Source organism: Astyanax mexicanus, chromosome 2, assembly GCF_023375975.1.
Source record: "Astyanax mexicanus isolate ESR-SI-001 chromosome 2, AstMex3_surface, whole genome shotgun sequence".
Taxonomy (NCBI): Eukaryota; Metazoa; Chordata; class Actinopteri; order Characiformes; family Acestrorhamphidae; genus Astyanax; species Astyanax mexicanus.
The window spans coordinates 2567395-2582655 of NC_064409.1; the positions used below are offsets into that span (position 1 = coordinate 2567395).

General features: G+C 34.6%; 1 protein-coding gene across 5 annotated transcripts in view; it reads left to right on the forward strand.

The window, feature by feature from the left end:
* The first annotated feature begins 1829 nt into the window (after positions 1-1829).
* Positions 1830-15261, forward strand: part of LOC103039775 (lymphoid-restricted membrane protein) — a 49081-nt gene continuing 35649 nt past the window's right edge. For 4 of the 5 annotated variants that reach the window (XM_049474990.1, XM_049474993.1, XM_049474994.1 and 1 more), the window contains exons 1-14: positions 1830-2160; positions 3382-4052; positions 5104-5214; positions 6983-7163; positions 8691-8749; positions 8850-8928; positions 9940-10098; positions 11191-11308; positions 12279-12329; positions 12946-13023; positions 13121-13177; positions 14793-14852; positions 14944-15008; positions 15120-15216. In XM_049474990.1, the coding sequence (XP_049330947.1) occupies positions 3428-4052; positions 5104-5214; positions 6983-7163; positions 8691-8749; positions 8850-8928; positions 9940-10098; positions 11191-11308; positions 12279-12329; positions 12946-13023; positions 13121-13177; positions 14793-14852; positions 14944-15008; positions 15120-15216 (1740 nt within the window). In that variant the 5' untranslated portion in view covers positions 1830-2160; positions 3382-3427. The remainder of the gene's footprint in view (positions 2161-3381; positions 4053-5103; positions 5215-6982; positions 7164-8690; positions 8750-8849; positions 8929-9939; positions 10099-11190; positions 11309-12278; positions 12330-12945; positions 13024-13120; positions 13178-14792; positions 14853-14943; positions 15009-15119; positions 15217-15261) is intronic. The other variant, XM_049474991.1, reaches the window with a different exon arrangement.

The following is a 15261-nucleotide window of genomic DNA, read 5'->3' on the forward strand; positions in this document are numbered from 1 at the left end:
CATCCAATCATCTGGGTCTCAGGCACACTGCTGCTGCAGCTCAGCCAATCAGCTCTGCCTTCTGCCCTACCTCTAAACCCATACATCACCCAGTGCCCTCCCAAACTACTTCTCTGGTTTTTATTTTTATTTTTTTAGCTTTTTTTTTTTTTGATTTTAGGAAGAAGTCAGCAAAAATCTTTTTTTTCTGATAAATTATTCTAATAAATATTCCACTCATAATACACAGCAAATTTACAAGGATTAAACAAAGAATGTTAGTTCTGAATTAGCATCATGAATGTTCACACACAATATACATGTAACACAAACAAATTTGATTTAACACTTGCAAATTCGCTGTGCATTTACTTTGATTATTGAGGCACAGTTAAAAGGGCCATATCCTCATAAGGACCAGGTTTGTTTTATCACATGCCCAGTTTAATGCTCATTGGGTCTTGCTTCATTTAAGAATATATGGAAAATGTAATGGAAAGATTGGCTCACTTCACCGTTTAAGATTCATTTTAATGTTAAGAACCTTTTGGGAAACCCAACCCTGTTCTTTTGGAGTTACCATAAGATCAAAGTTTCTGCTCAGGCGTCTATAGAAAGCTGATAGTTCCTGTTCTGACCTTTCACCTTCCTGATCTATTGTTCAACCCTCCTCCACTTCAGCTCCTGACAGCTCTGAGCCCTTTCCACACACCCCGTTTCCACACACCCCCTCTACACACCACCTCCACACTTCAGAAGAAAAACCCTCACTCAGAAGTGTGGAAATTGGTTCAGAAAGTCCCCTTGTTCACTACAGAAGACACTAAATATAATATATAATAATAATAGAAACAATAAGATAAACTCTTGCAGAAAAACAGATCAGATCTCAAATAATACAAAAAAAAACAAAAAAACAAGTTAAGAGTTCAGAAATCAAAATTTGGTGGAATAACCCTGGTTTTTAATCACAGTTTTTTTTCATGCATCTTGGCATCATGTTCTCCTCCACCAGTCTTACACACTGCTTTTGGATAACTTCATGCTGCTTTACTCCTGGTGCAAAAATTCAAGCAGTTCAGTTTAGTGGTTTGATGGCTTGTGATCATCCATCTTCGTCTTGATTATATTCCAGAGGTTTTCAATTTGATAAAATCAAAGAAACTCATAATTTGAAAAAATCTAAATTGTAAAGGTCATTAAGAAACAATAAAACAATACAGTTTTATAAAACATAAAAAAATATTAAGTATACTAAAAAACATAACCGGGCCAAGTTTCTTAAAAAGTATCTAAGCATTATGGCCTAGCTGCCCTTTATTGGCCAGTATATTTGAACAAACTGTTCATCCATGTGAAAACATACATTATACTAATATACTAACTACCAGCTCAGCTAATGCCCTATCTGGATAGGACTAGATTTTCAGGGGGTTCTGGGGTAATCTTCTCTTTTATAGGGGGTCCTCTGTAATTTTATTCCTGTCTGGAACGACCATGTATGTGTTTTTCTCAGACGTCCTCTATATTCCAGCGGTTTTCAATTTGGTAAAATATATATTTTAAATTTTTTTCAAGATGTATATTTAAAATTTAAATAAAATCTAAATACAATTACCATTACCAAATTGACAAATTGACACATAAAAAGTTAAGAATTTATAAAATATACAATAAGAAAAAAATACTACCAGTAAAAGTAAATGCTAAAATAAAATTATAAGAAGAATGACAAGAAATTATCAAATAATAATCTGCACAATATTCAATCAGATGAATGTAGGAACACAAATCGCCGCGCGGTGGCGCTGTTTACGAGGTTATAATGGAAGAGTCCAGACCAGCTGATCTCTGATAACTGAGTCAGGCGTGTTTCAGACTTTAAATCTCCACAGTTCAGCGTTTATTACCGGCAGCTCGCGCCTTTATCAAAGATTACACAGCTTTTATAATTGAATTGAGAAAAAGAACACGTATAAAAATATAAAAAAGCTGCGGAAGTGTTAGTTTTAGTGTTTGTTTGGGTGCAGTTTGGTTCAGCTTCTCTCTGCTGTTTAATGTGTGGATTTAAACTCAGATATCAGATCAGTTTAAAAGGTTAATCTGAGTGATTTTTTTCCTCTGGAGTGATCGAGAGAGAGAGAGAGAGAGAGAGAGAGAGAGAGAGATCATTATAAACAGGTAAGAGGAGGAGAAAAGCTGGTTAAAATAGAAGTTTAGAAACAAACTTAACAAAATCAGCACAGCAGCATGCAGGCCTTGTGCTGGCTTTAAAATTAGGGAGCATTAAGAGCATTAAAAGTATGTTTAAAATAGGTAAAGAAAACTAAAAGTTCATTTTTAATGAAATATACTTTATCTGTATTTCCATAAAATGTATTTTAAGCAATATGATTTAAATAATATGTAATGTTAATAGAAAAATATATAATAGCATTAAATACTGCCTAAAGTTCACTTTAGTGTATTTTTTGTTTTTACCAGTAGCATTAAGTTGTAAAACACATGTGCAACAATACACAAAGTAGTATATTTACAATATACTTAAAGTATATGTACTTTTCCATGTTAAGTATGCTTTTTAAAAATATATACTTAATACACTTTTCTTTACAAGGGTTCCCACTGATTTTTAATGTTTTGTCTGCATCACTGAATTATCCAGAAATCTGATTTTCTCAGTGTGAATTTTTATAGTGATTTTGATCTAAAGTGGGTTAAAGTCGTAGAGCAACTTGCAGATTCTTATTCAACATCAGTTTTATTTAAAAAATGATTTAAAAGCTGACTCTCCCAGAGCTTCCCACTCTAAAATGCCTTCTGGAACAAACAGTAAATCGTTGTGTATATAATTAAAAAATATATATATTAGTTTAATTTATTGATTTGTTTTCAAAGTTATGTATTTTTAAATGTGAATGTTTCTGCCAGAATTCATTTTATTTAATTTTAATTTAGCTTTTTGTAGCATTAGCAACTGCTAAACAAATTAACTAAACCACATTGCATCACTTTTTTTAGTTTTATGTCTTAACAATTGATTTTTTTCCAAAAAAAGTTCAGTTCAAAATGTGAAACTCATATATTATATAGATGTATTACATACAGACTCAGAAAAGAAAATCAGTATCTCATAAAATTAGACTTATTAGTACTTTTGGCAGTGTGGGCAGTGTGCCAATTCCTGCTGGAAAATGAAATCTCCAAAGCCTGCATCTCAAAAAGTTGTGGTGTTGGTCCACTGTGTTTTAAATAAACAACATGTTGCTGACATGGCACAAAACGCGAACAAACAAACAAACTGCTTAATACTCTATATATATTTTTGTGTTCATTTATGGGTGTTAACTAAATTGTCATCACTCAAGTCATTTTGCTCTTGTTTGTTCCTCCCTTCCTCAGATCTTCTTCTTCTTCCCTTCTTCTTCTCCCCCCGACCCTCTACACCATGGACGTTGGTGTCACCCCGAGGCGGCACAACCCAGTGGACAGCATTTGCCGGAAGCTGCAGACCATCCAGCGCCGCGACCAAGAGGCTAACTCCCCCTTCCAGATCCCCAAACTCCAGTCCAGCAGCTACGACAGCCCCCACACGGGCCTGCGGCGCAACCTGGAGGCCATCCTGAAGAAGCGCGGCGTCCGGGGCGACGGAGACTCTGACCACGAGACGTCCTCGGTGATGCTGACTCCCACCGGTACCCCAGCGACCCGGCTACCTACCCGTTCAACCCCCACCCACAGCGTGCCCTTCACACCCGCCAACGCCACCTATTCCATCACCAGCACTCTGGGGACCCTGGCAGAAAGGGGCAGCATGGCACCCGGTTACACTCGGCCCTGGCAGAGGAGCTGCTCCACACCCGCGGTACAAAGGAGCGGAGACGGGTTCATTAACTTCACGCCGCGATGCCCCCTACCTGTGCAGCCTCAGGTAGAGAAGGAGAAGAGCTCCGCCCCCCCACATGGACTTCTTACCTACAACCTGAACTTCTGTTCCTCAGACACGTCCAACATCGGGGACAGTGAACTGGCCTATCCTGCCCTGGTGGTGAAAAGACTCTCGCTGGGGGACGGTAAACCATTTTTCAGTAGTGCACTTAAAATCCTTTCATTTTCCCTAAAACCTACATTGCATCTCATGTATAAAAAGTACCAGTCAGGTTTATAAAAAGCAGTAAAGCCACTCCACTGAAGTACAGAGTTATACAGGAGTTTCAGTGAAGTTTCTCCAGCACTAAGGCTGGAGCAGTATTAGCATTAGCTGCTAACCACAATACACTGTAGGCACGGATAAGTTGAATTTACCTAAACAATTTGAGAAAACCGGTTGCCTTAAAGAATTTAAGTAATGAGTAATGAAAATTTAAGTTAGCATAAATTAAAACATCAAGTAAATCCAGAAATCTGGCAATCTGAGCTCACTGTAAATAAACAGAAGCGCTTTACTCACCCAAATAAACAGTTTTCAGGAAAGAAATCTGTGTAGATTAACATCCAGCACTCGTTTAAGTTTAAGAGAAGGGTTTTTTTTTTTATAAGAATTGCAGTTTTGTTTACTTAACTTGGCTTAGCTTTACAGGTCTCGCCTGTAAAACATATATTAAATATATTCCATACATTCTATACAAATACAAATACAGCATAAACGCGTTATATTGTGCTTTTGAGAGCTTTTTTGTATAGATTTTTCTGAACTAAGAAGGTTTAAGTGCGTTTTTTTTAAACATCATTTTTAATACAATTGAAGGATATTGTAAATATACTAATTTGCCTATTGATACACACATTGTGTACACCTTAATGATGCTGGAGGCAAAAAAGTGCACTTTAATCAGTATTTAATGGTGCTGTATTTATTATTTATTTTTTTTATTCATGTATAATTTTTTTAAAGCGTATTGCTTAAAAATACATTTTATGGAAATGCAGAAAAAGTATATTAAATAATAAATGCACTTTTAATATCCTTTTCCTAATTCCAAATTACTTTTAATGCTCATAAGCACACTTCCTTTTCACAAAGGTTGGTCATTCTAATCTAATTTATTTTGTTCATATAAAATACAGTGTTTGTAAAATTTTGCCTCCAAGTTGTTTATTCACAGCCTGTTGTTTTTATTTTAGGTGGTTTATTCACATCTGAATCCAAGAAGGAGAGTATGGCTGAGGTTAGCCTGATCTGTGAAGAAGATCTGCTGGACACTATTTTTCAGGCTTGTGACACTCAGTGCAGAGGTACGCAGTGTTCAACGTGTTCATGGCAAGGAGCCCTGATATAAAATCACTGTCTGTTATCTTAAAACTGTCCTTTATAACTTTTAGCATTTAGAGATCTTTTCTGATTGATTATCTCTCTTGCGGGCTGTATGTTTCAATGCATTTTTAAGACCTCAAGACTAAAAACAAAGACCTTACTTATAATCAGACTGTTTTAAAAAAAACGTTACCACTTATAATCTGTGTTCAGCTGTGAAAACACTGAGGAGAATGTGGTCGAGCTCATGATGCACACAGATCTGCCTACAGGATCTTTTTCATCAATTAAAAGCATTATTCTCAAAATGATATGATTGATCTATTAATCAAACTTTATTTTCACTCAGTAATACATTGAGGGTTACTCTCATTTTCATTGTAGCCGAGCATTTACAGATTAAAGGGACTGAAAAAATAAAATGTAAAAAAATACTGAATGTTTAATGAAAAAAAAAAAAGGAATTTTTTAAACAGAGCAATAAGCTGAATGAGAAAAGCATTGCACAAACAAACAACAATGATTTAATAAGACATAAGAAATAAAATTGTTCAGAATATAAGAAAAAACAGACAGGCTGAAATTTAAAGCAGTAAACTAAAGATAACAAAAATGAAAATAATAGAATACTAAAAATCAAGTAGCTAAAAATAACACTAAGATTATAAAGAAAGTAAAAGAGAAGAATTTAAATAAAACATTAAAACGGATAAAATAAAATGTGAAAAACGATGGAAAAGTAATTAATTCATTAATAAACAGGTAAAACAGGATAAGAAAAATAAAATGGTAAATAAATAATAAATAAAACAGTATAAGGCCAAAAGGTGAAACAGGAAATAAAATAAATAAAAGGATGAAATAAATAAAATGGTAAATAAATAATAAATATGATGATAAATAAATAATAATATGGTTAATAAATAAAATGGTAAAAGGCCAAAAGTTAAAGCAGTAAATAAAATAAATAAAAAGGATGGAATAAGTAAAACGGTAGGTAAATAATAAATAAGACGGTAAATAAATAATACATATAATGTAAGTAAATAAAAATAAATAAAATGTAATAAATAATAATGAATAAAATAAGTAAAACAGTAAACAAAATAAATAAAGGATAAATCAAGGATGAGATATAAGATGGCATATGGCCAGAGAGAGAGTTATAAATTAAAATTATGATAAATAGCTGAAGCTATTGGTATGGATAAAACAAATAAATGGATGAAATAAATAAAATGAATAAAAAGGTAAAGGCCAAAAGGTAAAACAGGAAATAAAATAAATAAAAGGATGAAATAAAAAAATAAAATAAATTAATAAATAAATAAACAGTAAAAGGGCAAAAAGTAAAACAGGAAATAAAATGATTAAAGAATAAAAGGATGAAAATTAAAACGGTAAATAAATAAAAAATATTTATAGTGATATAATAAAATAAAAGAATAAATATTAATATTGTAAATAAATTCATTAAATGGTAAATAAAAAATAAAACTGTTAAATGCCAAAAAGGTAAAGCAGGAATATATAATATAGACATTGCTTTAATACTGAGAGTAAATGCTGTGTGTAGTAGAGAGTGCCGTATCTGATGCTGTTTGTAGAATCTGCTGGTTTGATCTTTGAGGTCGCCGGGTGCTGGTGATGGTGTGTGTGTGTGTGTGTGTGGTGTGTGTGTGTGTGGTGTGTGTGTGTGATGATCGTTTGATGGCCGTTTCTATGGTAACTCAGGTCTGTTTTCCGCAGGTAAAGTCTACGTATCTCACATCGTGGATTACCTGAGACACACCACCAGCCGCAGCTCTGAGGACAGCGGTCTGGAGGAGCTGTGTAACATGCTGGATCCAGAACACAAGGACATCTCCATCGACCTGGACACCTATCACGCCATCATGAAGGAGTGGATCGAGGACTGTCGCAATCAGGGGTATCAAAACTCTGTTTATACAGCTCTACCCTGTCGGGGGCAGTGATGTCAGTAACGTGTCTTTAGTTTCCGCCAGTTCTCGGGCTCCCTATCTCTTATAAAGACGTTTTTTTTTCCCGGCCGCGTCCCAATTCACTAGCCAGGGCAGCGGTCTGCACAGATCTGATTGGCAGTGGAGAGTGTTTGAAGATTTTACACCACACGTGATTGGTCTGTAAGTTTTCTGTGCTGCAGGGCGCGTATACCGTAAAGACAAGAAAAGTTCTGATGCTTAAATGAACGCTGTCAGAATTAAATCCTTTTCAGTAGTTTATGCAAATATGTGAACCCTGGCCTCGACCATATACACGGTTCTGTTTTATAAAACCACTCCTTGCTTCCCTGCAGAGAAGTTCAATGAGGTTCAATGTTCAGTTTTACAGTGTTAAATATGTTTCTTTATATCATATTTTTTATAAAAACAAGTATTTATGTTTGGTGAAGTCAAGAAAGACCATATTTTATTTTTTATAAGAAAAATATATATATTTATGTTAAGTTAATTCAAGAGAAATGGTCTTTTATTTTTATAAAAAAAAAAAAATCAGAAAATAGTTCATCTTTAAATGTCTAGAGATACATTGTTGCTGTTAAAATGCAAAGGGAGTTTTGACAAAACTGGTTATAATGTTTATGTTAAGGCGGCGGGAGGTGGTGTCTGCAGCTGCTGAAAGTAACAAAGTAACTTGTAAAGTAACTTAGTTACTTTTAAAATCAAGTTACTCCTTTAAAAAGTAATTTAGATACTTTTAAAATCAAGTTACTCCTTTAAAAAGTAATTTAGTTACTTTTAAAATCAAGTTACTCCTTTAAAAAGTAATTTAGATACTTTTAAAATCAAGTTACTCCTTTAAAAAGTATCTTAGTTACTTTTAAAATCAAGTTACTCCTTTAAAAAGTAATTTAGATACTTTTAAAATCAAGTTACTCCTTTAAAAAGTATCTTAGTTACTTTTAAAATCAAGTTACTCCTTTAAAAAGTAATTTAGATACTTTTAAAATCAAGTTACTCCTTTAAAAAGTAATTTAGATACTTTTAAAAACAAGTTACTCCTTTAAAAAGTAACTTAGTTACTTTTAAAAACAAGTTACTCCTTTAAAAAGTAACTTAGTTACTTTATGGATTATCAGTAATCAGTAATCGGATTACTTTTTCAAAGTAACTATAACGTCACTGGTATACTGGTATACACTGCTGGTGTTTCTCCAGGGTGGAGATGGAGATAATGGTTAGATGGTTGATGTGGTGTTTAGATGGTGTTTAGCTGTCATTTGAGACAAATTTTTGATTTTAAGAATGTTTGACGGCTTAAACTGGATTTAGCTGGATTTTTTCACATGATAAATATATAGGGGTTTGAGAAGTGATAGATGTACAGCGCTCTCTAAAGTATTAGTATTCCATCTGCTTTGATATTGAACTTAGATTATTATAATGCGTAATAATCTTTGTGATTAATTTATATTTTATTATTGTATTAATCTCAGAAAGGACAGTAAAGAGGACCTGACTCAGGAATCTGTCAAACTACTGGATAACCTATCAGGTGACTTTTATAAGAAGCTTTTTTTTTTAAGAATTATTATTTTTTTCATAAAAAAGGAAGATTTTGGTATAACGTGATTCGGATGTTTGATTTCTCTCAGCAGCAAAAAGATCCTTTCTGTTAAACATGACGTCAGGCAGCCTGGAGGCTTTTGGAGGGGAGGCGTCCAGAGCTGATCTGTAAGTATGACTGTGTGCGTGAGCTTTACTTTTTTATCATTTTAAAATATTAGAATATCATTGAAAAGTTCCTTTATTTCAGTAATTCTGTTCAAAATCTGACTCTTATATCATATATATGTATTAAACACAGAGTGATCTTTGTTTTTAAAAATCCAAAAATCAGCGTCTCAGAAAATTGAAATATTCTATAAAACCAACTGGTACTTTTGGAGCAGTGTGGGCAGTGTGCCAAGTCCTGCTGGAAAATAAAATCCTCATCTCCATAAAAGTTGTCAGTAGCAGAGGGAAGCTGTAAGATATGAAGTGCTGTAAGATTTTGTGGGAAAACAAAACTTTAGACTACTGACTTTAGACTTGATAATAAAACACAGTGGATCAACACCAGCAGATGACATACATGTCTCTTATTGGTGGAAACTTCACACTAGACCTCGAGCAGTTTGGACTGTGTGTCTCTCCACTCTTCCTCCAGACTCTGATTCCTCTCTTGATTTGTAATTGAAATAAAGTTAAATTTACTGATGATCAGTGATGGTTTGGAGAGACATGTCTGTCATCTGCTGGTGTTGATCCACTGTGTTTTATTATCAAGTCTAAAGTCAGTGCAGAGTTTTCAGTCCAGAAAATCTCTTTTATGGTGATGGGGATTTCATTTTCCAGCAGGACTTGGCACACTGCCCACACTGCTCCAAAAGTACCAATTGCTCTTGACTTTTATAATATTCTAATTTTCTGAGATACTGATTTTTGTTTTTTTTCATTGGCTGTAAGCCATAAAAATAATCATCAACAATAAAAGAAATAAATGCTTAAAATAGATCACTCTGTGTTTAATACATCTATATAATATAATGAGGTTCACATTTTGAGCTGAATTACTGAAATTAAGTAACTTTTCAATGCTATTTTCCGTTTTTAAGATGCACTAGTGTGTGTAACACTATTAATTCTGCTATATATGAATTGTATGCTAACATTTGTCCGTTTGTGTTGCTCCTTGTTGTACAGAGAGACGTCGGATTTGGTGTTCTGTGTGGCCGATTTGCAGTTTAATAATCAGAAACTGCAGGAAGAGGTTCGGAAGCTGAAGCAGACGGTGGAGGGGATGGAGGAAACCAATCAGAAACTCATTGAGGAGAACGAAGAGCTTAAGACTCAGGCAAAAATGTACATAATCTGCTATAACCGCTAAAACTTTAGCCTCAACTATTCCTATTCGTTTTAGAGCTCAACTTCATGTAAATGAATACGGCCACCTTGCTGAAATCAGCCAATTGGAGAAGAGTAGGCTTAGATGCCTTTCAGTCACAGAAGAGAAGCTGAAACTGAAATAATATGGATTTATAAAACTATAGATTACAATGACGTTGATTAAAACTCCAGTGGTCTAAAGTGATGCCACAATGATTGGGAGATTGCTGGTTGGAATCCATGTCATGCACCTTGCCATCAGCTGCCGGAGCCCCGAGAGAGCACAGTTGGCCTTGCTCTCTCTGGGTGGGTACATTTAGATGGCGCTCTTTTTACCCCTCATCACTCCTAGGGTGATGTGGATCAGCACAAGGCTGCATCTGTGAGCTGATGTATCAGAACCGAGTCGCTGCACTTTCCTCCGAGCGTTAGCGCTGTGATGCTACTCGGCAATGCTAAAGCATCAGCAGCAGCTCGAAAAGAGGCGGAGTCTTACTTCACCGTTACTTTAGAGCTTAGATTGGGCCCAAATAATCCAGTCTGACCCCGGCCCGCCCAATAAACTGTCATTATGAGCCCGAACCCGATTTAATCCCAACATTTTTTTTTTAGTAAGTAGAACGCTAAAACTGAGCTTTTTAAAAACATTTTTAAAATGTTTATATGAGTGAAATCTGTTCAGTGATGTTGTTTAACATTGCAACACTAAAGAAGCATAGACCTATTGTTTAAAAATAATGTTTATTAAGAAGAGTGATTTATAACATTCTAACTTGTGCAACTTTTTATTTTTAAACACAATTTGACTTGTTACTTTACTACTGTATATTGTGATTTATATACATATATATAGCTTTAAATAAAATAAAAAATAGCATTAAAAAACAGAATCCTATTCAGACCGTTTTCTAGAGCCTGAGGAAAGTGTTGGAATTCTCAGCTTCCGTTCGGACAGAGAATCTAAACTCTACCGTTATTGAATCATTTTATTTGGACCCATGCAGTCTTTTTTAGTCCTCTCTCTGCTGAAGTTTTAACTCATCTCTCGTCTCTCTGGTTCTCCTGCAGGGGGCAGCAGCTGCTGCAGAAGGAGCGGATGCTGAAAGAGGAAGTGGAGGAGATGAAGTTATCACTGAGCTCCTCAGAGGAGATCAGAGCCAGAGCTTCAGCACAGAGCAAACACATGGTGAAACACCAAACACTACTGTATAAAAGCCCTAAAAACAAAATAATACACCACATTTTTATTATTGTTATTAAGTAAACTGCAATCTCAATATTTTGAGATAGTATTTCTCAAAATAATGACTTACTATCTCATTATTTTGGGATATTAATTTATTATTTTCATACACTATCTCATTTTGTGATAGTAAGTCATTATTTTGTGAAACTGTGTCATTATGTTGTGATGCATGAGTTGAAATATGTAAGTTTTTTTTTTTTTCAACAAAAACAAGCACACTTAATCTCAAAATTATGACAAAGTATCTCAAAGTAATGACTCAGTATCTCAAAATAAGGATTTACTAACTTAGTATCTCAAGATAATGATGTATTATCACGAAATAATGACTTAGTATCTCCAAATAATTACTTGGTATCAAAATAATGACTTAGTATCTCCAAATAATTACTTGGTATCAAAATAATGACTTAGTATCTCAAAATAATGATGTATTATCACGAAATAATTACTTAGTATCTCAAAATAATGACTTAGTATCTCAAAGTAATGACTCAGTATCTCAAAATAAGGACTTAGTATTTCAAAGTAATGACTTATCTTAAAATAATGACTTAGTATCTCAAAGTAAGGACTTACTAGCTTAGTATCTGAAAATAATGATGTATTATCACAAAATAATAAAATAATATCAAGATATTTTATGCTATGTTTTGTGTAACAATACTTTTGGTAATATGAGAAAACACTGAATTAAACAAAATAAAAAATGAATACACAACTGCAACAAAATACAAAAGCTTTATGAGATGTGTAACAGAAGTCAATGATCCAGAATAATGATACTAATAATAATGCACTCCAAATATCTCCATATATCCAGGATTAAAGCAAAATAAATGATACTGGACAGATATAATAGATATGTGTGTTTCAGAATGTAAACATTAATCCTCTGTTTTCCCCACAGGAACGAGAGAACCAAAATCTCATTATGAAGATTTCCTCTCTGCAGGAGGAGGTACAGCCTCTCTTATTCTATTTATATAATCACTTACAGAAGATATGCAGTATTTTATAATTAACCATAAGTGGACTACAAAGGCTAATGCTGCTGCACCCAGCCTCAGTGGATATCCGGTGTTCAATCTTCATTAATTGCACATTATTGCACCAGTAAGAGCAGAGTGTGAAGGTAAATTTTCAGGGTAAGAGCACAGTTCTGCACTAAATATTACAATGCACACAACATTATGGGTGAACCAGAGTTCAAAAGAGGACAAATTGTTGGTGCACGTCTTGCTGGAACATCTGTGACCAAGACAGCAAGTCTTTGTGATGCATCAAGAGCCACGGTATCCAGGGTAATGTCAGCATACCACCAAGAAGGACCAACCACATCCAACAGGATTAACTGTGGACGCTGTAAGAGGAAGCTGTCTGAAAGGGATGTTCGGGTGCTAACCCGGATTGTATCCAAAAAACATAACATATTAGATTTAAAATGCACTTTTAGTATTATTTACCTATGCTTTTAATGCTCCTAAGTATGCTTCCTTTTCACAAGGGTTTGTTTTATACATTTATTTTATATTTTATTTTATTTTTTGTTTTATTGTTCACCTTTATTTTTACAGAACCTCAAAGTATCTATGGAGGTGGATGAGCTTCAGAAGAAGATGAGGAAGCTGTACGAGCTCAACACTGACCTGCAGGTTTGGATTTGATTAAGTTCTAGTCTGATTTGTGTATAAAGTATCTGGTGAAGTGTGTTTGCTCTCATGTTTCTCATGCTTTTTATGCTTTTTTCAGGTCCAGATCCATTCGTTTGATGCCGTCATGGCTGAGAAGGTCTCTGTAATACAGGAGGTCAGTCTACCATTCTTACGCCTTTTTTTAACCTTTTTTTTTGCAAGTTTCCCTATTAGCCGTTTTGCAGAATCGTATGTTTATAATTACCATCAATAAACCGTTTTTCATAACCGTGACTACAGACGCTGACATCTCCATGTGTGAAGTTTCGTGACACTGTTTTGAGCTACTTGTGAACAATAAGGGGTGAAATGTGAGGTTGTGAAACCTAATGCTGTGAAAACACTTCACGCCTCATAACTAATTAAGGCTGCACTGAAACAAACTCACAGCGCAACTGTATTATTATTATTATTATTATTATTATTATTATTATTAATATTATTATTATTAATATTCATCACCTACCGTACTGAGCACTTTCCACAATAGAAATAGTATTTAAACACAGTAAAAACACTTCATTTTGCCTTCCCCGCCCTATTTCCCTTCAAAATACATTAAAAAATATATATATCATTGTTACTGAAGACAAACATTCACAGACTTTGTGCAATACACATTCAGCTCTGGGGAAAAAAGTTTTAGTTTTACCAAACTAAAAACCTCTGGAATATAATCAAGAGGAAGATGGATGATCACAAGCCATCAAACCACCAAACTGAACTGCTTGAATTTTTGCACCAGGAGTAAAGCAGCATAAAGTTATCCAAAAGCAGTGTGTAAGACTGGTGGAGGAGAACATGATGCCAAGATGCATGAACAAAAAAAAATGTGATTTTAAAACCAACTCCAAAACCAATTCCACTGATTTCTGAACTCTTAAAACTTTATAATTATGAACTTGTTTTCTTTGCATTATTTGAGGTCTAAAAAGCTCTGCATCGTTTTTATTTTGTATTTGTATTTCAGCCGTTTCTCATTTTCTTCAAATAAATGCTCTTAATGACGATATTTATATTTGGAATTTAGGAGAAATGTTGTCTGTAGTTTGTTGCATGAAGATGCATGAAAGATGCATGAAAAAAACTGTCATTAATAAACAGGGTTATTACAAATATTGATTTCTGAACTCTTAAAACTTGAACTATGAATATGAACTTGTTTTTTTCTTTGCATTATTTGAGGTCTGAAAGCTCTGCATCTTTGGGAGAAATGTTGTCTGTAGTTTATAGAATAAAACAACATAATCCTATAAACAATAAAATTAGAGAAACTGATTCAGAAGCAGTAAAGCTGAAGTACAGTGTTACATATAGGAGTTTCAGTTTAGTTCTCCAGCACCAGAGCTGGAGCAGTATTAGCATTAGCATTAGCATTAGCCGCTACTTGCACTAAGCACTAGCTCTTTCGCCCGTGCAGAGTTGAGTATTATCAGCCTGTAGCCTGCTGCTAACCCTGGCTAGCACTGCTGGAGCAGCATTTCCATTATCCACTAACCGCATTAGCTCTTATGCTAATGATAGTGCTAATGCTGCTGCACCAAGCCTTAGTGGAAATCTGGGAATCTAAGCTTACTGCTTTTGCTAATTAGACTTTCTAATTGAATTAAAGGTGCTGTATACAATTCTGCACAATGAATGCTGATATGTAAAGTGGAAATGCAGGCAAAACATGAGTTGATGAGTTGCATTTAAGATTGAAGTTATATTTTTTTCTCTAATCCGTACAGAAAACCCGGCAGACGGAGGAGCTGAAGGCTGCTGTTATGGAGTACTCCTCTGTGATTGAAGTAAAGCGTCTTGCTTTTGTTTACTCCTCTCTCTTTTTCTTCTTTTCACACCGTCATGTGAGAATATAACTGGTTTTCCTGTTGGTAACAGTTGCTGAGAGCTGAAAAGAGCAAGCTGGAGAGCCAGATGCAGCTGATGCAGCCTGACATGACCATGTGAGTGAGCTTTAGTTATGTCTGATTTACATTCTGAGTCGATTTAAATGTTTTATTCCCTTTTTTCTGCAAGTTAACAGTATTTTTATGTCTTTTTGTGTCATTTTGTAGACCTGGTATCTCCCTCTCTGTGGCGTACACACTGAATCAGACGAGTTCAGGATCTCTGGAGACGGAGTTGGCTCTGGCACAGCACCATCCTCTCGAGGTTAGTTTGTATATATGTGTGTGTGCATGATGCATGTAAATATGA